The sequence below is a fragment of the Camelus bactrianus genome, chromosome 30 (assembly GCF_048773025.1).
Source record: "Camelus bactrianus isolate YW-2024 breed Bactrian camel chromosome 30, ASM4877302v1, whole genome shotgun sequence".
In the NCBI taxonomy this organism is placed as follows: Eukaryota; Metazoa; Chordata; class Mammalia; order Artiodactyla; family Camelidae; genus Camelus; species Camelus bactrianus.
Window position 1 is genome coordinate 7,366,646 of NC_133568.1, and position 24,357 is coordinate 7,391,002.

Here is a 24,357-nt window from a genome sequence, read left to right on the forward strand (position 1 = left end):
TCACATGCCTTTCGTTTAGACCTGGCAAAGGGCAGTGGCTGGATGCAGCTGGATCTGCCTTGCCTACCTCCTGCTTGTCCTCCGTCCCAGAGTGAGGCTTGCTCCCTAGGACTCACCAAGGCATCAGTGAGTCCTCTGCGCTCCAAACGGATGGGCCAGGCTCACTTCTATTCTTAGCTACAGTTCCTTAGATCTGGAATTTCTTTTCACCTAGAGGCCAGGGGACTCCCAAGTTTTCTTGCCTGGGGGTCAGAAGTGAAGCACAGCCAATAGCTATCCTGGGAATAGCTGCGCTGTGATTACGGTGTCATTGATTGTCATTGAAATGGGTTGATAGTGGAGACGTTCCTAAAACCAGGTTTACGTAGGAAGGGATGTGGAGAGAAAGGCCACTTACTCTCGAAAGACCAGTGAGAGACGGAGAGCATGGATTCTTCCAGACCTACACTTAGGCCTCCCTGACTCCTCAGTTCTGCCAAGCGCCCTGCCTCTCCTTCCCATCCTACGAGGCCACCATTTTTGCTATGAGATCTCACCCTCACTGCGTGAGTGGCAGGGCCACCTGTAGCCTTTTCCAGATGCATCACCCAAAGATCATGCGATGGTCTTATAGAGTTCCCCATGTCGGAGGTGGGGGTCCTAAGGGCCAGGCAGGGCTGTGACTTGCCCAAAGTTGCCAAATGAATTATCACATGTAGCTGCAGAAGTGAACATTGCCAGTCCCCGTGGTGGGCCCTTGGTGCTATAAATAAACGGCCTGGGCATGTGATTGCTAAAGGGGGTCTCAGACTAAGTTCGCAGCAACTTCCCGTCCTGCTGATCCGGTGTCTGTGTGTCACATTCATTTTGCTCAGTCTCGGTGGGTAACGTATAGAGAGGAACCCTTTCACTGAGCCAGCCGGAAATTCTGGGCAAGTCTGTCCAAAACTGGGTGGACTAGGAGTCAGGCACACATGTGGTTTCAGGGAGAACCAATTAAAGGATGTTATTCGGAGAAGATGCCCAGGAAAATAGAATCCACAAATGACGGATTCTGATGAAAACCTCCATTTTCCAGATGCCTCTGTGAGATGATCTTGGTCTTGAGCGTGAAATCATAAAAGACCATTTTTAACAAACTGTAGTCGAGACAGGACTCTGTGAAACAGGTAGATACACAGCCCAGCAAAGAGCTCCTGGTGAACCAGCTGTTTCCAGAAGTCTTGTGTAAAACGTCAGAGGGGTTTTTGACAAAGCACCAGGGCATCTCTGTTTCAGAGAACCACGCCTCCTTCAGAGTCATCATGCTGGGAATCGAGTCCTGCTTTCCAGGGCTGTTCTGCGAGTTTAATGTAGTGAGGGGCATCATTAGCAGCAGTGGTGGACCCCGCAGAGTATCTTCATGGTGAAGCTTCTTTCCAGAAACAGCCAGATGCCTTGTTCCTCAAAGAGCTCCCGTCCTAGGGAATGGCAGGGCCAGCGACGTGCTCAGCACGTGGCTGTGACACTGTACAGCCTTACAGCGCATGAGCAGGACCACTTGTGAAAGAAATTGCACGTCAGTTGTGCAAACAGTTTTCAAACAGCAACTTAAAGAGATTATCACTTCAACCAGCAACAAAGCATGTAAATAAGCAGGTTCCATTTGGTTAATTAAAATAAATAAGGAAATAAACTGATCTTATTTCTTTAAAAATACTTGGTAATCTTTCTAATGAGAAGTCTAAGCAGAACTACTTGGTGAACAAAGATGGTCTTTCAAATTTTAGTTTTGTGAAAGTTGTTTCTTGAAAATGAGAGGAAGAACTCGGGGTTTCAGTCCTTTATCTTTGATGAAGATGGTTGTCTGTCTTCTCTAAAGAGCCTGCCTCCTGCTGTCCAGTTCCTTGAGTCTGTCAAGTGCAAAACTCTCCTTACAACTCATGCTCTTTCTAGTTCTCGTGCTGTGCTGATTTGAAGATGACATAATAGCACATTTCATGCCTGTTGTAACAGAGATGGCTCACTTGGGATTTCCTACTTTTCTGTGTCATTAAAAGTGCCCACTTATATGGTCACAGTGACATGACTCTTCCTTGAGATGCAGCTACCATCCCCATTTCCATCATTGGTTGCCCTTTCTTTTAACACCATCATTGTGTGTGTGTGTGTCTCTAAAAGGCAGAGATCTTTTCCGGGTGGAATGAGGTTACCCAGGACAGCATTTAGATTATTGGCAGCATTTAGATTATTGGCAGTGCCCCATGTATGGAGGAAAGAATGAACATAGACTTTGATTTCAGATGGAATTGGGTGTGTTCTCTTGATCTGTCAATTCCTATCTTGTGACTTTGAATAAGGTATTTAATGCAGCTAAGCTTCTGCTTTCTCGTTTATAAAATGGGTGTAGTCATAAGACTGTCTTAGGAAGTTCTCGGGAGGATTTAATGATATAAGCCGATGCCTGGAAAGCATTTAGTACTTGATGGGGATTCCCAGCATCTGTGCTGGTGCCTAGAACTTGGCACCCCCTTATTAGCTGGAAAGAAAAAAGGAAAGGAGGAAGGGAGGAAGGAAAAAAGGGAGAGAGGAAGAGGGGTGCACTTGATCAGAGAGGAGCAGATCGTGAGTGACGATGCTGGCACGGCCGTGCCCAGTGTGCAGGGCAGACTCGAATGAGTTCTCGGTCATCCAGGGCTCAGGAGCAAAGCTCCTTTGAAAAAAATCCACTTCAGTTCAGAGAAATATGAAGAGAAGATCAAGGCAGTAGGCTGCTACCTTGGATGGCTCCCTGGGAGGCTGTGTGGGGCGGACGGGCAGCCTGGCTCCTCCAGGCATCGTGGGTCGTCGGGGGCGTGGCTGGCAGCGGCGGCGGTGTCCCTGGGCAGGGATGCCTCCCTGGCAGAGTGGGGATGGAGAAAGCTTCGCTCCATTTAGGGATTCCTGAGGGGATCGTGGATGCCTTAGACAGAGGACGGGACTTGTCAGGATTCGGAGCTGTGTTCAGAGTCCAGCTCTGCTACGTTTTGCCCCCATAAGCCCCGGGCAGACTAGTTAACCAGTTTGCGCCTCAGTTTGCTCAGCTGTGAAGAAGTGGTGGAAATGTGCTATCCTGCATTGATAACGCGGAGGTTAAGAGGGAGGACAGAGTTAAAGCATCTCCTGGCTTGGAATAATGGGCAAAAGGAGGTCCTGAAAATTCAATTATTTTTCATATTATAATTGCCAAGAGTTCAGGGGAGGCTTTCAAAAGAGGAGATCCGTCCGCTTTACCTGAGGCTCACAAAAGCTGTGGCCACCTACGGCTGTCAGAGTCGGCTGTCACTGGGTCTGGCTTGACTGCACCCTTTTAGACGCTCACCTGTAATCGTGATTAATCGCGCTAGATTTGGCTTGGAGGACCCAGAGTCTCAGCCAAGCTGGCTGCACTGAGCTGAGTGAGGAGCAGGGCTTTGGACTCCTGCGCTCGTATGCTCTCTGAAACAGGCACCTTCTGACTTTTCCGCTCTCTGCTGCCGAGTGAGCCTGGGCGGTGGGGAGGGTGGGGTGGAAATCAATTTCCTTGGATTCACTGAAGAGGGTGCATTCAGAAGCTTTAATAACAGTCTTAGAGCCAAGCCAGCAGCTCATCTCATCAGTTCTGAGCAGAAATTCAGTACATGATGGGAAGGTGGAGATGAGGGAGATTCTCCCCAGTTTCCAGCTTTGCTTGGCGTGTGTTCAGTGGGGGGAGCCTCCATTACTGGCCCTCTCCGGACTGTCAGAGGCCTGAATGCAAGGTGACTTCTTCGCTGTGTGTAAAGGAAAGCGCCTACAGCCCAGATTGTGCTCCTGAGATGCAACACATCTTTCTTTTTCTCTCTTTTTTTTTTTTAAATGAGGGGGAGGTAACTGAGTTTATTTATTTCTATTTGGAGGCGGTACTGGGGATTGAACCCAGGACCTCCTGCATGCTAAGCATGCACTCTACTGCTTGAGCTACACCCTCCCCCACACAGCACATCTTTCTATAGCTTCTTCCTTTCTTTGTCAGTTAGTTATGCTTTCTTCAGTGTGTAGTTTGCTGAACTTCAGATGAAAAGAGTAGACACCACTGCTTGCAGAAAGTGTAAAGAAAGGAAGAGACAGCACTTTCCTTGGGAAGAACTCGTGGCAGGTGTTAAAGGTTATATTCTTAAAATGAGGTCCAGTTATGCATCCATTCTGCTCCTAGTAAGAGGCGACTCCCTCGGCATCGTTAAAGAGGTGGGCTGGTTGATTCTCTTCCCGCAGGTGTTTTGTTAGTGCTCGGAATGGCGTGCTCACCTATGTCGGGACTTCTCTCAAGATACGAGTTTTCAAATTTTCTTTTTTCATTAGATTTTAAATCAAGTAGATCTTAAATGGAAGTCTAATAGAAAATGCCAATAAAAGTTGTCTCATTTTGGCTAAAGTGGGATTGGGGCCTGGAACTCTCCACCTCAGCCCCTCTCACCCACTTTCCAAGACCTTTCTATGGAAGCCAGGGGCTCCTGAGGGCCCCGTTTAAAAACCACTGTTCTGTAAGTTTCCAATGCATGGTTCATTCTGAGATGTCTGAGGCACCATACAGAACCTGATAGAACCTCTAACAATGCACGTTCCAAAAGTAGAGGAGGGGGTCATGGAGTATTATGATGCAGTGAAAAGGAACATGAGTTGGCCAAACGAGGATCCCGGGGGCTCTCTACCACCTCCTAATGCTGTAACCTCAGAAACGACTTTACCCTCTTAAGCTACTTTTTATCAAAATGCATAAATAAGCGGTGATGTGAACATTCACGCCACCAGTGTATACTGGGTCTACCTTTGTAAACTTCCCACTTGAACCACACGAGATGCCCTCCATCCATGATATCCAGTGTTCTTGGTCCACAGAACAAGGCATTTCAAAAGAATTCTACTGGGAAATTTAAATAGGGCAGTGTGAGCTTCTGTAAGTTCACCAGGTTCAAATAAAGTACAAGGCTTCTCATCTCGGTTTGTTCTGGGGTAGGACATTCAGAGGCCTCTTCTTCCATTACGTCCCGGTACTTACAGCTCTGATCTGTAAGAAGGATTAAATTCATTTCCACCTAGAAGTGGAAATAGCTGTGACTTGAACAACCAAATATACACCCCACTATAAGAGCGTGGGTTACATGCGCAAGGTCACAAATGGAATCTTTTAAAAAAAAAAAAAAAAACTGTAAAAGCTCTTTTGGGTGCATATGTAGGGGAATTTGTTATAGATCTCACCTGTAAATATTGGAGAACCCCATCGTTTAAAAAATAATGAAAGAGAAATATAAGCAATCAAGACCAGGCTTGCTTGGGATTCTGTTCAGTTATTGTTAGTCATCCTTGCCACCCTTTGGAACAGGTTCTCCAGCCAAGACTGGAGCTGTCAGTGGTTTCAGGTTTAATCTTTGAAATTCCAGGAGGCTGAAGGGATTTAGCAAAAGGACACTTAGCCCAGCTGGATGGCCACTTCAAGTATGTACCTTGCTTCTTAGGCTGGGGTGGGGCGAAGCCAGCTGCCTGGGCTGTGTGTCACCCACCCTAACGGCCCTGGCAGGTAGAACGTGCCTTCTGCATGGAAAGCTTGTGGACTTCCAGCCTGGCTGTGGGTGTGACTGCTGCCTCGCTGGGGTGGTGAAGCCCTGTTGCAGCCTGAGTGACCATCTGCCAATTTCCTATTTGTACCCCGGTAATGGAGACACAGCACACGGCTCTCTCATTGCCCACCTGTCTGTCCTTTCCATCAGGAATTCTTCCAGAGTGTGGACAACATCTTAGACGTGTTTTGCGGGGGAGAGATCCTGAGAAAAAAGAGAGAGGAGGCTAGATACTGAGTCTGTTCCATCTCTTTTTTTATCCCCAGGTGAGAGAGACCCACGAGGGTACTGGAAGTGTGGGACAGAGGGTGATATGATAAGACCTAAATAGGTTAATTGATCCCCAAACAGATCCCATGGGGAGTGGAGGCGGACGCGGGGCCAGGACCTGAGTTTCCTCCCTCCGAGTCTACCTTTTGTACGATGATGTTCCATTAACATCCCTGGGAGGAATGGCCACCTGCTGGTTTCATTTTACCTCCCTTGTTTCAGCTTCCACGTTTCCTCTGCGGTCCTGGAACTCTGCTGCCGGCTCACTTATGGTTGGCGATGCCAGAGCCTGTTGCTTGATGGAAACCTCCCTCAGCTTAATTTCCTTTTCTCTGTCTTAACCCCAGACTTACCTTGCCCCCTCCCCTCCCCTTTCAGGATCTCCCAGCGTTAGGGCATCTGAAACTTCCTCTGGGTTGCATACATATGGTTGGCTCTGTTGTTTCTGCTTTGTCATTGGGTAAGTCACTTCCTGTTTCCAGGCCTCAGTTTCCTTTTGGCGAAGGTAGACAGTAGAGTTAGTTGGTTTCTAACAACCTCCATCATGCATATAATGGGATGTTTGTCTTGGCTGGCTGGGACGCACGCTGCCTTCCACCCAGGCTGTCCCAAACTGTTGTGTGGGCTGAGGGGTTGGGGTGGGATGCAGTGCCATCCTGAAGCCAAAGTTAGCAGCCGGTGACACTTCACAAAATAAAGAGGGAGAAAAAGATCCACTTCCAAAAAACAGGAAAGGGAGAGCAGACTGAAAAGAGGGCAGCTGAGGTGGAAGGCGTGTTTAATCAAAGGGTGGTGTCTTTAAGGGAAATTTGAAAGAGGGTTATTTATTCTCCCCAAAGCCATCTTTGCTCTGCTCCTCTGTCTATGTCTCTATCTTTGTCTTTATCTATGTCTTTATCTTTATCTGTGTCTCTGTATGTCTATAGATAGATGTCTATAAATATATCTGTCTTTATGTCTTCATCTGTGTCTATCTATAGATCTGTCTTTACCTACCTGCCATTGCATCCGTCCTTCTATCCATCCAGCTCACATGTCGTCGTCTACTTCCCTGACCCACAAAGGAGGGAATATTTGAGAAGAGCAGGACCTAGAGGACCCCTAGCCGTGTGTCCAGCTGCATGTCTGCAAGGCCAGATGCTAGGGTGACCCATGTCCTCCACCGATTCTGTGTCAGCGACTCCCTTCCCAGGTGTCTGTGTCCTGGGTCAGCCTGAGGGGTGGGTGGGGACATACGAGGGCCCGCCCTACCCAGATGTGCTATGTCCTTCTGATAAGGGGCCAGCAGAGGGGAAGTGGTGTATCCGGGGCTGGAGAGCTCAGGGGAAGAAGTGGAGCAGCCTGCCCCCCTCCTTTGAGGGAAGGTCTGGGAGCTGTAGAATTTAGCAGGTAAAAAGGAAGCTGTTTGAGGGCAGGCCAGGGCCCATGGAGGTCCCAAGGTGATGCTGGCTGCAGCTGTACTGAGAGTGACTTTGGGTGGTGGCGGAGGCAGAGGGAGGACCCTGCTTCCCAACCCGCCTCTCAGGCTCAGAGAGACCAGGGAAAAAAAATTTTTGCTGATGCCAAGAGAGAAACTACAGCTCCTCAAAACTGGAAAGCAGGGTCCTCGTCCTCATATTCTGAACTTGGACTGTTCCGGGCAGCAGCAGGACGTGTCGGGACTGAGAATGGTCTGAGACAGGGCCCCAGGATCACTGCCCAGCTCCACCAGCGAGATTAAAGAATCTTCTCCTTCCTTTGCCTTTTAAATGTAATTCTGTCTGCCCTTCTCCCCAGCACCCGCCCAGCCCTCTTGCTGGGAGCCATGCAGACATTTAGCTGTCCTGGGAAAAGGCAGGATCCTTTTCATTAACTTCGGCCTGATTGAAGTCCCCAGAGCCACGCTGGATTTCATTTCCCAACCTCTCTGCCTCCCCGTCTCGGACCCCTCCCTGCACAGCTAGGATGCTGTGAGCAGCAAACTGGTTTCCGATGGGACAGGAGGAAGATGGGCTCTGGTGGAGGGGGCAGTGTGGGGAGGGTCTGTTTCCGCGCCTTTTAGGGCAGCGGCTATGTGGAAGGACATTCGCATCTCTTTTCCGCCACGCCTCAGCCTCTCCTGAGTTCCCAGCACATCTTCCCCACCTGCAGGAGAGAGGCCAGCAGTTGGCTGTGCCTGGGTGTTAGGGACAGCCACCAGGGGACGTTTTTGCAGAGGGCCTTGGGGTACGGGAACCCATCCAGGCCTGTTGTTAACTGGCAGTGTCATCCTGAAGAGGTCACTTGTCGACGACTTCTGTGAAACAAGGACTTAGCCAAGAGTTTTCAAATTTGTGTTAGTGGCAGAACGTTTGTTTCCAAATGAAACTGTGTATGTGAAAGAGGGGAGAACAGAGCTGCTCTGGGTGACAGGAGGGAGAGACGGACACAGTGGGGCTCTTCTGTCTACACCGCCTCCCCTAGCTCGAGTTCCCCATTAGAGGTGGCCCCTAAGCCCCCTGTGGACACGGCGGTTTCCCCATCCACCCAGGGTGCTTTGACTGCCCCCTTCAAGTCCTGACGCCCCATAAGACTGGAAGTCTTTCCTGGGGTCCCGATCTAGGTCTGCGATTTTGAAGCCTGGGAGGACTTCCTGCCGTGTTCCTAACTCACTGCTGAGCGCACACTTCAGTGCCCGGCGGCCAGTTCTTTCTCCTTTCCTGGGGGCGGAGTGTATAGCCGTCTATGAAGCCATCGGCTTTGGCAAGGAGAGCGTTCAAGCAGTGGGCTGATGTGTTTGGTAGAGCGTGGTTAGAACCTGAGCCAGGCGCTGGGGGTCGTGGCTGGATGGTGAGGAGAGGACACTGTTCTCTCAGGACCATTGAGAAAGGAGGTCGCAGAGCTTGCCTTGGCCTGTTTCCCAGGTCAGATAGCACCTCAAATGCACACTAGATTGTGAGGGAGATAGTTCAGAATCTCCAAGGTAAGGAATTCAGAAATTTTCGAAGTTCCTTGATACCCATCCTTAATACCAGCTCCCTGCTTCCCCCAGCCCCCCATGAGGTAAGCTCACCTATATGAACCGTGATGGACCCCCGTAGAACATTCTGTGTTTCATCCATGGGAAGGGGAGGCCCCACTCTCTCTGGTGCTGTGTTCAGCCTCGTTCACTGTCATGCTGCTCTTCCTTTAATTTAACCTAAAATGTAAGCCAACGTTCTCTTGTAAAACCTATAGAGGATAGAGGAGAGCTTGTCCCCATTGTTGGAGCCGATTAATTCATTCAAATACTTCTCTAGGTTGATAATATTGCCCCCTCTCCTTTTAAGTCATTTGATGCACAGGCGTTTGTCGGCTCATTTTATGTCCAGACTCTTCTCAACGTTTTGCAAAACATGGAAGTTCTGTGTGATGTAAACTATGTTCTGGCTGGGTGTCGTCTTGTTAGGTGAAAAAAAGGTTAAAAAAAAAAAAGAAATGTATACAATGGCACAAAACGAGATATTAAATAATTAAGAACTAAATTGCACCCATCTTTCTCCCTCTTAAGAGACGGGAAAGTGGATATAAGGTTTCCAGGGAGTTTGGGATGGATCCTACCTTTGTTGAAGTAGGGACATGAGGAACAATAACCCAAAATGCTGTTTCTCTATTTCCATTCAAATTAGTGGGTATGGTCATTCATCGATCCCCAAACCGCTGACATGAGGGGACAGTGCATATGCTAAGATGCTCTGAAGACCCTTGCGGTGGATTTTAAGTTGTCTCATCTCAGATCTAGGAGGAACTAGATGTTTTTGGTCTCGCTCCTGCCGACTCCCTGGTGAACTTCATTAAAAGGCGGTAGACGAGTTGACCCCAGCTGGACCACCAGGGCCTGGAGATTTGAGATCTGACTCCTGTGTGCTAACACACGTCGGTGGCCTGTCCTTGCAGGGGCCACTCCCGTGCCCATTCCTCTCTCCAGTCTTTCTGTCCCTCCTCCCTCCTCCCCAGCTCCATCCCAACCTGTGCTGGAGTCAGAGACCTAGGCTGTACTGATAAGTCCTGAAGAGTGGACCAGTGGTTACCAAATAAATAAAAAAAAGTCTGAGAGGAAGGGTCAGTTCAGGGTCATTCATGGGGACACCCATTTCATGTCACTCCCTGTGGCTCATGTGACTGGTCATCTGGCGCACATCTGTTTTCCTGTGTCATGTTTCCTCAACAGATTATCTCCAGTGTGCCTCCAGTTCAGAAGTACACTCTGGAAGACAGACGATGAGCTTTGGGATAATACAGTTTGGGATTTAAATCCCAAATATATGTTCTACTTGTGTGACCTATAAAGGTTATTTAACCTCCCTAAGTCTCAGTTTTCCCATCCATAAAGTAGAGATACTTTCTGTCTCATGAGTCATGGAGATTAAAAAATTAGAATTATATTAAGCAGCAACCACTGTGCCAGGCACGCAGGCAATGCTTGATACGTTATGACTCCTCCGCTTGTCTGTGACGTGCGCCATGGCTGGTGAGCAGATGCCAAGGGAGGTGTGCGGGCATCGGTGAGCCCTCTTCCATGTCTTCATTCTTCCCATGGCCCACTGAAGCACCTCCCCGCCCTGCCGCCTTTCCACTGCCAAGGCTCAGTTCAAACACTGTCTTATTTCAGTAACCACACCCTCACCTTTCTTGCCTTACGTTCACAGTCTGACACTTACACTCTGCTCACACTGACACACGCGTGTCTTATCCTTGGACCAAATTGTATGTTCCCTGAAGGCAGTGATGTCTTATAATTATGCTGGCCCTCAGTGTCCGGTCAAGTGCCCTCCTGGCTTCGGCTGTGGTCATTGCAGTCAGGGGCCTCTCTCCTGGGATGGGTAGCGCCCCCCTCTGCTGGGGGAGTCCCGCCTGCAGGACTGGATGTGGGGAGAGAGTTACAACTTTTACATTCTCTACCGCCTTTCTGCTCCATCCCAGAGTTGACACCACTCTGCACGTCACTTTGGACAAAGTCATTTGCAGAAGCTCAGAAGCCCAGCGGAGCTTTCCTGCAGGCTGGAGGCACCGCGGCCCAGCCAGGCTTCCGCTTTTCCTTGAACCAAACAAAATACTGTCACAGCGAACGTGAGGTCTCTCCTGTTTTTCACAAGTGCTCCTCAGACCTAACAAAGCAAGCGGTCACGTGCCTAGAATCAAAACAAACATCTGCCCTTTGTCTCTTCATCCCTCTTTCTCAGCATCTTTGAGCAATAATGAAGAATGGGGTTATTTTCTTAATTCATCATTTGATTCCACTGAGTGCTTGCTGGAGAGGGTGCACACATATTAAAACCTTACCTTTGCCCTTGAATATTGACTAAACAGAGATGAAGGAGATACATGGCCTCACCCTTATCTCCTAACACTGTGCGTGATGGTTGGAGGCAGAAGCTGTGAAGGCTTCAGTATAAAACCAAAGCAACATATGATAAAGGGAAACTGAGTCACACGTAGCTGGGGAGAGGGAAGGGTCGGGGGTTTTGTTTGCATTTTTTAACACCTTTATTTATGTATTTATTTATTTTCCTTTCTTGTTACCTGATTCAAATTGAAATTTTGTTCACATCTCTTGATAGAACTGTATTTTTATTTTTAAAAATATTTTTCAGGTATTTTTTTTAACGCCTTCATTGTGGTCTGGTTCCTGTAGAGTAAACTACACATATTTCAGATGTGCAATTTGATGACTTTTGAGGGATGTGTACACCCATGAAACCACCCACACAATCAAGACCGCTACCATTTCCATCCCTCCCCAGGAGGTGCAAGTTTTGAATCCTCAGTTTATCCAGGAAGGCTCATTTTCACTGGTCTGATTTTTAAAAAGAAAAGAAGAGGAAGGAGAAGACGATGCAGGCTGCCCAGAGGAGGCGGGCCTTGGACTGTCTGTCTAACTCGTGGTATCACAGGACACCTTGCTAGCAGGGAAAACTCAGGGATCATCTCCCCTAAGGACGTGTGTAGACTCACCCGTGATTTGCACAATTTCAGGGAGTCTGTCGACCTGCTAGGGTCCATGCATAGCTCATGGTCCCTAATTTAAGACTCTTTGAAGAACTGGTAGGACATAGAAAGGAGGTAGGAGAGGCCAGCCAGGGGGGCGAGCCTGAGATGGTCGGAGGCTGGACACGAGGGCAGAGGGCCGTGGACTGGAGGCTTCTAGCCCAGAAACACTGCCTGTGCCCTTTAGCTCCAGGCCTAGGCTCTGGTGAGCCCGCTGCTGGCCAGTCGTCCTGGGGACACTGTGTGCAAACTTGAGAAGTGTCACTAAGGACAACTCTTTGTTCTCTTCCAGCTCCTCACAGCCAGTGACCTTGCAGCCAGCGACCTCAAAGGATTTCAGCCACAGGTAAGTTCCACTGACCCTTTTCTGACTTTGGGGAGAGAATGTGCCGTAGCTTGATTGTGAGCAGGTGAAGTTGGCACCAGGGTACAGCCCCCCACCTTGGATTCCAGCTTCTATGCCTCAAGGAACCGACCTTGTCAATGACTTGATAGCTTTGCCCTCTCCCTCTCTGGTTTCTGTCTCATCCCATCATGAACAGAACAATTCCTTCTGCTCTCTTAATATTTTATAGTGGGAAAAACATAGACCAAGGTTCTGGAACATGTGCTGGTGGGTGGTTCGGCTCAGGAAAGGGTTAGACCAAGGAGGTGGAGGGTGGGGTGGGGCTGGGGTCCGCCCCTGCATTTCCCTCTGTTGGGACGGGGTACTCACATTTATGGGATCTTTGCGAGCCGATGCCTTGCAGCCGAGGCCTGGCCGCCAGGTTACTCTCAGACTCCTGCAGAGGCAGCTGGTTGAGTTCTGCTGATCTTGGCTAGGAAATGGGCCATTATTATCTCTGGCCAGAGTGCTTTTGGGGGTCACCACGAGCAGACCACCAGAGGCACAGGCCGTGGCTGTCTGGGGACCTCCCTGGCAGTGGTGAAGATGGAAAAATCACCTTCCCTACCTTTGGAGGGGGGCTTGCTGTCTACACATAAACGCATAACCACTCACACACATATACACAAATGCACACCAGACACACAGTCCTTAAGTTCCCTGTGGACCCCGGTGTGGTGTAGACAGATCATGTGTGCAAAGACCAGGAGCCTGGATGCTCCACCCCTGCCTCTGCTCCCCTTTCAGGAGGAAAATTCCTCTCACCCCCAACTCAGAGCCGCCCAAGGCCCCACCCTCTGCATCTCTGCAGGGACTCCCAGGGGGCGGAGCGGCTGGTTCCTCCTAACAAGGATTCCATGTACTTGGGAAAGTTTCCTTCTTTAAACATGTGCTAAATCCGAGAGCTCACCGTAGCCTCACCACACTGCTTCCTGCGGGGCACATCCTTCGAGTCCCCGTTTGCTGCCTGGGGAGCCTGAGACCCAGAGTTCTCGGGAGAAGAGGCCCCAGGCCAAGCAGAGAGCCAGGGACCAGAACAGGGTGAGACGTGAGAGGCTGGAGGGGGAGCATGATCAGAGTGAGGAGCCCCGTGGGTGAGGGTCAGAGATAAGCCCTGTGTGCGGTGTGGGGTGTTTTGGTCGCAGCTTGTTGGTCCTCCTGCAATAAGGCTTTTAGAAATAGACAGCCAGTAATCCTTTTGACAACTGTTGAAACCCAGCAACTTGTTAAAGTGTTTATTCACGTGGTCACACAAACTTCCAGGTGAGCTCAGCAATGTAAACCCAAAACAAAGCAAACTTAACATTTACCCGTATGCTGCCCACCTCCACATCTACACTCATTTTCACAGTGGCATCTCAGCTAAGGATTTTTTTTTTAATCTGGAGATGTATAAAAATGAAAGGAAGAAGGCTTTATTGCGATGCTGTTTTGTGGCTTGAAAAGGGTACATAATGGAGACTGAGTTCATGGAAGGGGTGTGTGTGTGTGTGTGTTTGTGTGTGTTGTCTTGAGGTTGTTTCTGAGTTGATCACATTCTCTCTGTTGGATGAGCCACATTTCCAGATATTAGATTTAAAATGAACTGTTAAGTTAGATATGTTTGGGGTCCGTCTATGACATGTGAGACCGTGACCCTAGAAGGCAGCGTCCACGCCCCGCCGCAGGCAGCCCCGCGGGGCTGGTGCCAGATACCTCCCGCCCGGGTTCCCTCTGACCTTCCCACATCATTCCGTATGTGGGTCATCCCCCTGAGGCCGGAATATAAATGCCTGTTTTTCACTGCTCAGGATGCCTGTTCCTGAGGCCAGACGCCCTGGGAACCTTGCGGCCAGCGTGTCGTGCCCAGATCAGTCACTTCAGTGGCGTTCCTGCATCGAAGAGCCCCGGATGTGTCTTGCGTCAACACCATCCTTTCGGGTGCTTTTCCAAACAGATCGCTGCGCGCACGCTTTCGGCTGCCACCTCCCTCCCGGCCCCTCTGCACCGAAGTGTTGGCTTCTGAGTTCTTTTCCCTTCTTTCTTTGGGCCTCGGGTGAAACTGAGCCCCATGCATCCTGACGTCCGCTGTCATTCACGGGCGAGTTTCCCTTCCAGGAACTGCCGCTGACTTTCAGGAGGGAACTCGTGGAGGACCCTCCCTGGGGTCACCGTAACCAGGCCCGTAGGGTCACACACGTGCATGTGAAAGGTTTCGTTTTTGTTTTTGTTTCCTTGAAGCCTGTTCCTGCTCCAGCCTGTTAGGCTTTCCTCCCTAATCTTTGATGACCCTCAGCTTTGAATATGTGGGGAGGGGTGCATGCGTTGGACTGGACTCCTCTGTCTCTGTCTTGACCCTCCTTTCTGAATCCAGACAGAGACCAGGAGTGTAAGGAATGATTGTCAGCCTTTCTCCCCGTGATTATCCATTTGTGAAGACGCCATGTTCATTCCTGGAAGTAAACACACTATTTTGAAGTTGGAGCCAAATGACCGATGCAGAGATGCTACGGTCCCCACGTTACTTAGTGGCAGGAGTTCCTCCCTGGCGGGCAAGCTCAGCCTCGGCCCATCCTGGGCAAGAGTTTGAGGCCACTCTTCCCAGCAACCTTTAAAGGCACAGATGGAAAAGCTTCTGAAATTCACGCCTAAATCACCTGGACTCTTCTTTTCCATTTGGTCTCCCTCCTCCCTCCTGCCACCAAATGCGTCTTTCATTTTCCATCACCACGTTCTTGCCTTTTGGACGAACGGACACACTTCAGTCCCCTCCTTTCTGTTTTCAAAATGATAAATGAGGACCCTCAGCTCCCTTTGGCAGATCATCTCTCCCCATCCCCCGAAAGGAGCAAAAGCAGGCATCTCATTCCCTTTAGTATGAGCCCAACAAGCATCTGCTTTATTCTTCATTTTTATTTTTATTCTTTTCTTTTTCCCCTCAATATATGAGCGATAAATGTTCACTGTAGAAGTACTGGAATGTGTGAAGTGGTCAAAAGGTACAAACTTCTAGTTATAAAATAAGTCCTGGGGGTGTACATTAGTACAGCATGGCGACTAGAGTCACTAAAACCGTACGGTCCATTTGAAAGATGTTAAAAGAGCAGACCCTAAAAGTTCTCATCACAAGAAAAACAAATGTGTAATTCTGTGTGGTGATGGATGTTAACTCTAAAATATAATTAGCAGCTGGCTAATTAAAAAGAAGCGATTTGGAAAATATAGAAAAACGTAAGGAAAAAAATCTCTCGTAATGACATTTGGGGTTATAGTCTTAAACAATAGTTTTTGTACGTAGACGTACACACATCTATGAGATTAGAAAAAATGATGTCATAGTGTGTGTGCCTTTTCTTACCTTCTTTTTTGTTTGTTTGCATGCTTTTCATGTCTCTGGAAAATCTTCCAGCAGCTGGCTATTTCTGTCCACTTGCTAGCACCATAATTCATTCACCACGCCCTCCCCTGCTACGCATTCCATTCCTTTTGCAGGCTGAGCGCTCCAGGAGCAATCCAAGGCAAATGCTAGATCCTGTGCCCTCATCTGGGCTACAAATAGCAACCAAGCCTTCTTGCCGCTTAGTTCTTTGTCTCTCAGTTCCGTCAGGCATGTGAAGGTTGCTCAGCCTTTGCAGTGGAGTGTCCGTGTGTGTTGTGCACACGCGTGTGTGTTCACGTGCACTTAGGCACGTGCTTCCAAGGGCCCAGGTAGGGGATGTGGGGAAGAAATAACCAGAGGCTGGGGCCCAGGCTCAGATGCAGGTGTCACCCGTCCAGCTGCAGAGGTGGGAAAGCAGCCTGGAGAAGACCCACTAAAGGACTTGGTCCTCACCTCCTTCATATAAGCCCCACTGATGCTCATTGTCGGAGTGTCCTCGGAAGAGAGGAAACTTCTTTGAGGAAGAATGGAGTTCTGCTTCAGGTGTGCCTCGTGGCAGGGTTTGGAGCGGGGCAGGTGTAACAGCTGGTCTTTAGAAGAATTTCTAGCATGTCCGTTGCTATTATGGCCCAGGATACATTGCAGTGAAGGCTATGAAGAATCCACCAGAACACACACAAAAATGCTTTTGAGTGTAGAGGAAACAGGGCTTCTGGTCACTGGGCTGCCATCTCATTGAAAGGAGCCCACGGACACCTTTATATGGGGCTCCCTGCTGTGCAGACGCTTCCCTAGTGTTTGACAATTCTGGAACGTTCTGCCACTGCTAATAACTTTGTGAACCTGGGGAAGTTACCTAATATCATTATCCTCATTTTCCTTATCAAGCAAAAAAAAAAAAAAAAAAAAAGATACGCAGCTTATCCCAAAGATTGTTGTAAGGACCAAATGAGAGAATATTATGAAAGCAACCTACCATGATGCCGGCCACACACAGCTTTTTCTTTCACTAGAGATGTATGGGTTACATTATTTAAGAATTCAGAGGAAGGAGAAGTTGTACCTGAATAGAGCAAGCAGGGAAGTCTTCCAGGCAGAGGTGTCCTCATACCGGAGCCAACATAGGTGAGAGGAGTTGAGGCAGTGAACTTATTCCAGGGCAGGGGAAGCCTAGAAGGAGACCAAAACAAGAGTGGGGACGCTTGGGTGTGTTCTGGAGACTTGGAGTGGTTTAACTGCTCTGATTCAGAGGGAATACGGAGGAGATGACAGCTACAAATCAGGTTAGAACCAAATTGCAGAAGGTCTCCAAAGTCTGGAAAAATAGTTGAACTTTTAAAAAAAAAATGGACTATTATTGAAGTTTTTTTTTTTAACTTACACAAATGTAGGCATAATAATACAACAAATCTCCATTTATTATCCAGCTTTTATTGTCTGTTACCCAACTTCAATGGTATGCTGCTACAGAAGCCCTGACCTGAGCATTTGCTGATTTCTGTGTTGTGAATAACCCCCCGGCGAACAATGTTCAGTTGCCAGTGGTTTAACAACCTGTTTGCAAAGTCTTTGCCAGTCAGCTTTCCAGATGATGTGGTTGGTCCCCAGCACACCACTGGGCCAGCTTCAGTAATCGTTACCATTTGCCCATCTCACGTCATCTGTACTCCCAGATACGTAAATGTATATATATATATTTTTTTTCATTTTAAATTTAGGGAGAGTATTTTTTAAAAATCCCAGTCATCATGTTATTTCACTCATAAATACTTCAGTAAGTTTTTCTAACAAATAAGAGCTTTTTAAAAATACAATCACAATGCCATTATCACCCCTATAAAAATGACAATAATCATCACATTTTCTAATACCCGTCCATGTTCAGATTTCTCTGATTATCATCACGTGTCATTTTCAGTTGATTTGTTTGAATCTGTCTCCAGAGTTTTGATCTTGACGCCCATCCGAGGACAGTGGCGCCACTGATGGCTGGATGATAGGGAAGAGTCACAGCTATGGTGCAGGAAGGTGGTAGCATGGTGGGTAGGTGTGCTGAACTGGAGCGGAGACCCAGGATTAAGCCGGTGCATTGGTCCATATGAGAAGTAGTAGAGGATGAAGCTGGGCTGGGGTCAGGGGGATGTTCCTGAGGGGATGGATGCCAGATAAAATATGGGGGCGGAATCAGTGGACCTGGAAGCTGCTTGGCCGATTGGAGAAACAGGGGCACCGTTAACCCAGGGAAATGCTAGTTAGGAAGGTACAGTGTTCATTCCTGGGTTAAGTGTGACTAGTGCCCAGTGTTCAAAGGAGGGGTCATCCCTGAACAAACCTGAGCCTGTGTCCCTCAGGCTCCACAGCCCTTTCTCCTCATAGGCTGTCAGGGGATATAATCATCTGCAAAGTATCCTGGGCTCAGTGAGTCCTAACTCAGACATTTTTAATGCAAGAACCCCAGATGTTTTGTGAGGAGAAGCTACTTTTCAGGAAGGTAGGACCGTGCAGTTTCTACGTAGAAAGAAATCCTAGCTGTGCACACCTCCCCCAAGAAGAGGCAGGGTGGTGCCGGGAAGGCGTCAGGACGGTAGCCTGTGGCTCAGTGATGCTTCAGGGGGCGCTCCCGCGCCACTACATCGAGCAGGCTGGAGAGAGAGAGGCTCCCGACGGCTCCTTTTTTTTCCAACATGAAATCCCTGAGTGTCCAGGGTGCTGCATCTTCCTGCGGTTGATCGTGTCCTTCAGAACAGAATCCCCATTATCTGGCTCTCCTCCCAGGGCACTCCTGCTGCACAAGCTTAGCATCAAGTTGTGAAGGTGGAAACTGCAGCTGGGGGTCTTCCAGAGCACCCAGCCCCTCCTGGACCCAGCAGGAGTTGGTGTAAATGCATGTCCACACGGCCTGTGGTTGAGGATACATGTGCCGAGGACTTAACTAAAAGTGAGCTGTATGCCAGAAAGCATCCTTTGAACTTTACATCATTTAACCCTTACAACACCTTTGTGAAGTCAGCAGTGACATTATCCTCGCTGTAAAAGTAATCACAGAGAAGCTAAGGTGGCAGAGCCCACGTGCGGCAGGATCGGGATTTGAACCCCGGCTGTCTGGCTCCAGCATGTGTGTTCTTAGCCTCTTTGGGTGTACAGCTTTGAGTTAGGGCTTATCACCGTGGGTAAGGTCATTCAAATCCAGACGGACCCCTGACAGGACCAGGACAAGCAGCCTCACTCTCACATTTGTACACGATACTGTGTTTTCTTGATCTCAGCCAGTTCCAGGAAAAAGCAATTTCTATTTCTCAGAGTAAGAGACGGAATTTCTGCTGAGTGTTTGGAATCCTTCCGTCTTGGCAAAGAACTTCTGTTGCTCTCAGCCCCTTCCTTCCCCAGGCCCCAGCTGGAGAGTTGTGTTGGTGGCTGTCCCTTCTACAGAGGAGGAGAGCAAGCTGAAGCAGAGGTAGGGGGAGCAGTCTCCCATCTAAGACCCACAGCGATGGAAGACATGTTGGCCTGTTTTGGATTCGCCACATCTTATCTCCTTTGCCATTTTGGGAAGAACCATCCCAAAGCAAAACAGCGTGTAAGGAAGTCCGGCTACCAGTGCTTACCTACTCCTCATTCCATTTCAAAATTGAAAGGACAAGAGAGCTCACCAAGAGTACACTTCTCAGCCTGAATCCAGGGAGGAATCACTGAGGACGCTTGTCACAACTCCAGGAGCCCAACCCGAGCCCCGCGGATTTAGGCCGGGTGGGGGCCAGAAGCTCCAGGCGTTTTCAGAAGCTCCCCGGGATCTAAATCGTTCTCCTCCTTTTCTAGATTAAAGGCTGTGTGAAGAAGAAGTAAAGGGCCCCACAATCAAACAGCGTCCACCCTGTGTCAGGGGCGTGCCGTGTGCGTCACTGCGCTTGGTGTCAGGAACCCCACGGCGACCTTTCGTCAGACAGCTCGTTCCCTCTCACTGCGGAGGGCCCCGGGGGCCCCGCGGGGGTGTGTGGCCAAGCAGGGACTCTGTAAGGCCCACACCTGTGCTCACACCCTGCTCTTTCCAGTTGAGATTTGCCCAATATTTCAAACTAGCCTGTGATGATGTTGGGTCTGTGGTCTCCTCTGCCTGCTCCCTGGACGTTCTTTCTGGACTCTAAGAGATACCATAAAAGACCCAGCTTTCCAACACCACCCCAAGGGAGGATGTGCGTGGTTGGCTGGTGCATCGCATCCCTGACTTCAAGAGCGAGGTTGATCCCACAAGCCCTCCTTGCTTAGTAAACACTTGCCTTTTTCTCAAGGCCTTTCTTCAGGCTTGCCTTCTACCATTTGCCAACCATCTTTGCTCTCTGATTCAGTTCAGTCCAAAGCGTGAGCTACAGGCCAGTGCCGGCCTGTTGAGAGTGTGTTACTGGCCCACCATGAGATGCATCTAAAAACAGAGAGTGTTTAGAAACTCTTTAAAAATTTTTTTTTAATTTTTATTTTTTAGTTTTTTTTTTTTTTTATTGAGATATAGTCAGTTTACAATGTTGTGTCAATTTCTGGTGCACAGCACAAGGCTTCAATCATACATGAACATGCATATATTCATTTTCATATTCTTTTTCACCATAAGCTACTACAAGATATCGAATATAGTTCCCTGTGCTATACAGTATAAACTTGTTTTTCTGTTTTATGTATACCAGTCAGTATCTGCAAATATAGAACTCCCAGTTCATCCCTTCCCACCCCCTTGCCACCTGGTAACGATAAGTTTGTTTTCTATCTCTGTGAGTCTGTTTCTGTTTTATATATAAGTTCATTTGTCTTTTTTTTTTTTTTTAGACTCTACATATGAGTAATATCATATGGTATTTTTCTTTCTCTTTCTGGCTTACTTCACTTAGAGTGACATTCTCCAGGGCCATCCATGTTGCTGCAAATGGCATTATGTTGTCATTTTTATGGCTGAGTAGTATTCCATTGTATAAATATACCACATCTTTATCCAATCATCAGTCAATGGACATTTAGGTTGTTTCCATGTCTTGGCTGTTGTAAATAGTGCTGCTATGAACATTGGGGTGAATGTATCTTTTTGAATTAGAGTTCCCTCCTGATACAGGTGTCTTTCTGAATTAAGGTTCCCTCTGGATATGTGCCCAGGACTGGGATTGCTAGATCACATTTTATAGCAACTTGATGTTTCCATGATAGCCGAGCATGTGATCATGTTGCCACTAGTTTATCTTTATGGTATTTTACCCAAGTAATTATATATAAATATAGGTTGGGGGGAAAAAAGTGGTCATTTCCCAAAAATTATTTGAGATGCTCTGTTCGAATTATACAATTTCTTAGTTTTCTCAAAAGGGTAGGATCTGGACTCTTGTTTTTCTTGGCCTTCTTCTGTGACCTCATGTGAATAATATACGCTCACAATATTTGTGTTGTGAATAATGTTCCCCCTCAAAAAAAAAAAAAAGCCTCCACCTCTGAAGGTATTTCTCTGGCTAGATAAAACATGGATCTTTTCCCACAATTCCTAAGGCAACCCACTTAATTATTATTATTATTTTTTTTTTTTGCCAAACATGGACATTTGTGGCAATAATAGAACATTTTAAACAAAAATATTTGCTCACATGGATATACATACTTGCCCTAAAAGCCAAACTGACACCACTTTTCTTACATGAGCTCAGCTTCTTCATTATAACAGGTATATCATTTTGCACTGCCTGCCTTGACAATGTTTATAGTAGCTTTAAAAAAAAGAAACAAAAACCAGTAATGGCATCTAGTCCTGAAGAGAGAAGTCTTCCGGTGTTTCCTGAGTGTCTTGCATTTCAGTGGAATATTCTGAAGTCTTACTAAGTTCTCCGAGATACTAAATCTCTTTAGACTTTAGTGAATGTTTTGTTTCTCCCAAGATGTTCAAACCACCTGAGGGCCACATGCAGGTGTGCTCAACTTAGACCTAGTGCGCGTAAGTTCACACGCAGGAAAATGGGTGGTTGGCAGATGGGTGTTGGGAGAAGGGTGGCTTCCTTATAGGCAGAAAGATTTTTCCACTTTCTCAAGGGAATCAATGTAAGTTACCCCTGCTAGCATATTTAAGTATGATTTAGACTCAAAATCTGATTTGAACTGAGCTTCTCAGAACAGAAGTATAAACAAAGTGAGGCCAATCATTGATGATTAACTTTGAATGTCTTTATCTTCTCTTGTAGTTTTGGCAGCTGAAAGACAAACAAAAGTTTTGTCAGCTGAAAGACAAACAAAAAGAAGCCAAGAAACTTAGCAACAAGGGTATAGAATTTGATGACTTCTATGATCCCTTGAGACTCAAAACGTTTCTTGACACTGTGGTGACTTCCAGCGTGTTCACGTTTCTATTCTTCCATTCTTGTTTTTCTCTTCAGTCCTTTTGGTAAAGTGGCTTCAATCTGAGCTTCTTAAAAATATTCCTGTAATTCTGCTCACTTGAGGCATGGGGTCATTGATGGTTGGTGAGAGCTCAAAATCTGTGCTAATTAGTGGGCTGAGTTACAGATTCCCTGTCTAAATTTTAACGTGATGGATAACTTTTTGCTCTATACGTTGTTGGGCTAGGAATGACTCACATGCAGAAGATGAAGACCAATTTTAAGACTTGAAAGGAGGGGTTTTCTTCATGATTCCTTGAGCAGGATAGTCCCAAACCTGCCTCACAAGGAGGACCCACTTCTCTGACAAATAAGCAAGCTCACTTTTTAAGTTCTTTCCAACCTTAGTGTCTGGTTCACATTTCAACCCTCTTGTCTTCTTGTTCTCTTGCCCATCAACCCAACTCATTTCTGACCATCTCGTACCCAACAAGAGGGGTCAATTGAAAGGCGTCAGGAGACCCCTGCAGGAGGGGGGACCCTTGTAGTGGAAGAGACTGCAAACCTCAAGAAGCCTCTTCCAGCCATCTGTTGGCTTGTGTTTGGAGGCTGTGTTAAGTCTGCAAACAGCCTCCACCCCAACCTTCTGATATTTCCCTGATAATGACCGTCCCCTCCCCTCTTCTTCATCTCCGCACAGGATCTTCCTTCTGCCTTTCCCACCTTCCAAAAAAATGTGCATCAGAGCCTCTGACCGAACCATGTTTCCAACAGGTGTCCCAAGCCAATGACTCATGAGATAGAAAAACTGTATGTGATGTTGCAATCTTTCTTACTATAAATAGTAAAAACTTGATGCTTATTTGGGAACTCAACATAAATCTCTCTCATCCTTCTGTGTCCACTAACTAGCACAGAGATCATTTCCCACTGCTTTATCATTTAGTAGTTCAGAGCACCGATTCTGGACCACACTACAGGTTAAATCACAGGTCTGCCCTGTATTAGCTGCGTGGCCCCCATCCATGATTTAACTTTTGTGTGGCTCAGATTCTGCTTTAATGAAAGAAGGACACCTATTCTGTAGGATTTTGAGGGGGATTGAATAGATAGACCCCCCAAAATAGGGTCTCGTATCTGCTGATGCAGGAAAAATGGATGTGAGGCATGAGGAGAGCCGTGTCCCAGACATCAGTTGAGCCCCTGGGACATGCCCCGCCAGATGTTGGTCCTTGCTTGGCTTCACGCACTAGAGAATTCAAGAGTGAGCCACAGTTCAGTAAAGGGAGATGTATTCAGAGAGATACATTGAAAGGCAAGAGAAAGGCCACGAGGTGTGGGGGTTGTGTGCTCAGAATAAAAGTAGGTACACACTACATAGACAGAGTGTGGGCCTCTCCTAAGAGGGAAGAGAGGGGCAGCAGCCCCGAAGCACCTTGTTGCCAGTTTTTATGGGCTTAGTGGCTTCATATGCTAATAAGTGGAAGGACCAGTCTAACTACCCTGGGGAAAGGGCTGGGATTCCCAGGAAGTTGGCCATTGCCCACTCTTTGGCCTTTTGCAGATAGCCTTGGGACTGTCATGGCGCCTGTAGGGGTGTTATTCACCATGCTAATATATTACAGTGAGCATGTCATGAAGCTCAAGGTCTAGTAGAAGTCAAATCTCCCACCGTCTTGAGCCTCAAGGCCAACTGGTGGTTGAATCTTCCACCATTTTGATGTTAATTGCTGTAGCATTCCTTGAATGGCTGTGCCCTGCCCACTTCCTGTCTCATTTGGGGAGGATTGAATAGATAGACCCCCAAAAATAGGGTCTGATATCTGCTGAGCATGCCATAAATATGTGCTATAGCTTTTATTATTCTTATAAGGTACTTACTTACATTGAACCTGGATTGCTGAAGTCAGGGTTAGAGGACAAATTGCAGCCGCCCAAGACAACATGACTAGAATTGAGGACTACCAAAGAAGAAAAAAAAACATTAAAAAATCAACAAAAAATCTAGATCTTGCCTAGATCTTTTTGCCAGTTTGCTTTTGAAACTTACCAACTGAACTGAGCCATGGCAGTCCGGCCGTGTGAGAATGACCCTAGGAGAGGATGGAGGAGGACAGAGATGGATGGCGCGTATAAGGGGCGGGTAGGGACTGTATGTCGGGACATGAGAACATCCGGGAAGCAGTGCCCTAGTTGCTTGCTTCCCTTTCTGACCCCCCCGTGGCACTTTCCCATGGAGCAGGAATCGCTGTAAAGCACTCAGAATGATTTTAAATGAAGGTATCGAGAGCTTTTTCAGCCACCAGAGTATCCACCTCCCTTGGGTCCAGTGATCCTCAGCATAATTCTGGACATCCACGTTGGCTCCAGCCCTGTAGAAGAATCATGGACACAGTGACTTATTGCCCAGGAAAATCAGTGAGGAATTGTACCAAAGGGCACTTGGAT

At 47.7% G+C, this 24,357-nt stretch overlaps 1 protein-coding gene across 3 annotated transcripts in view; it reads left to right on the top strand.

Annotated features, from left to right (window-relative positions):
* Window positions 1–24,357, top strand: part of SETBP1 (SET binding protein 1) — a 363,104-nt gene that overhangs the window by 172,509 nt on the left and 166,238 nt on the right. For all 3 annotated transcript variants that reach the window (XM_074355256.1, XM_074355257.1, XM_010961443.3), the window contains exon 3: window positions 12,121–12,174. In XM_074355256.1, the coding sequence (XP_074211357.1) occupies window positions 12,121–12,174 (54 nt within the window). The remainder of the gene's footprint in view (window positions 1–12,120; window positions 12,175–24,357) is intronic.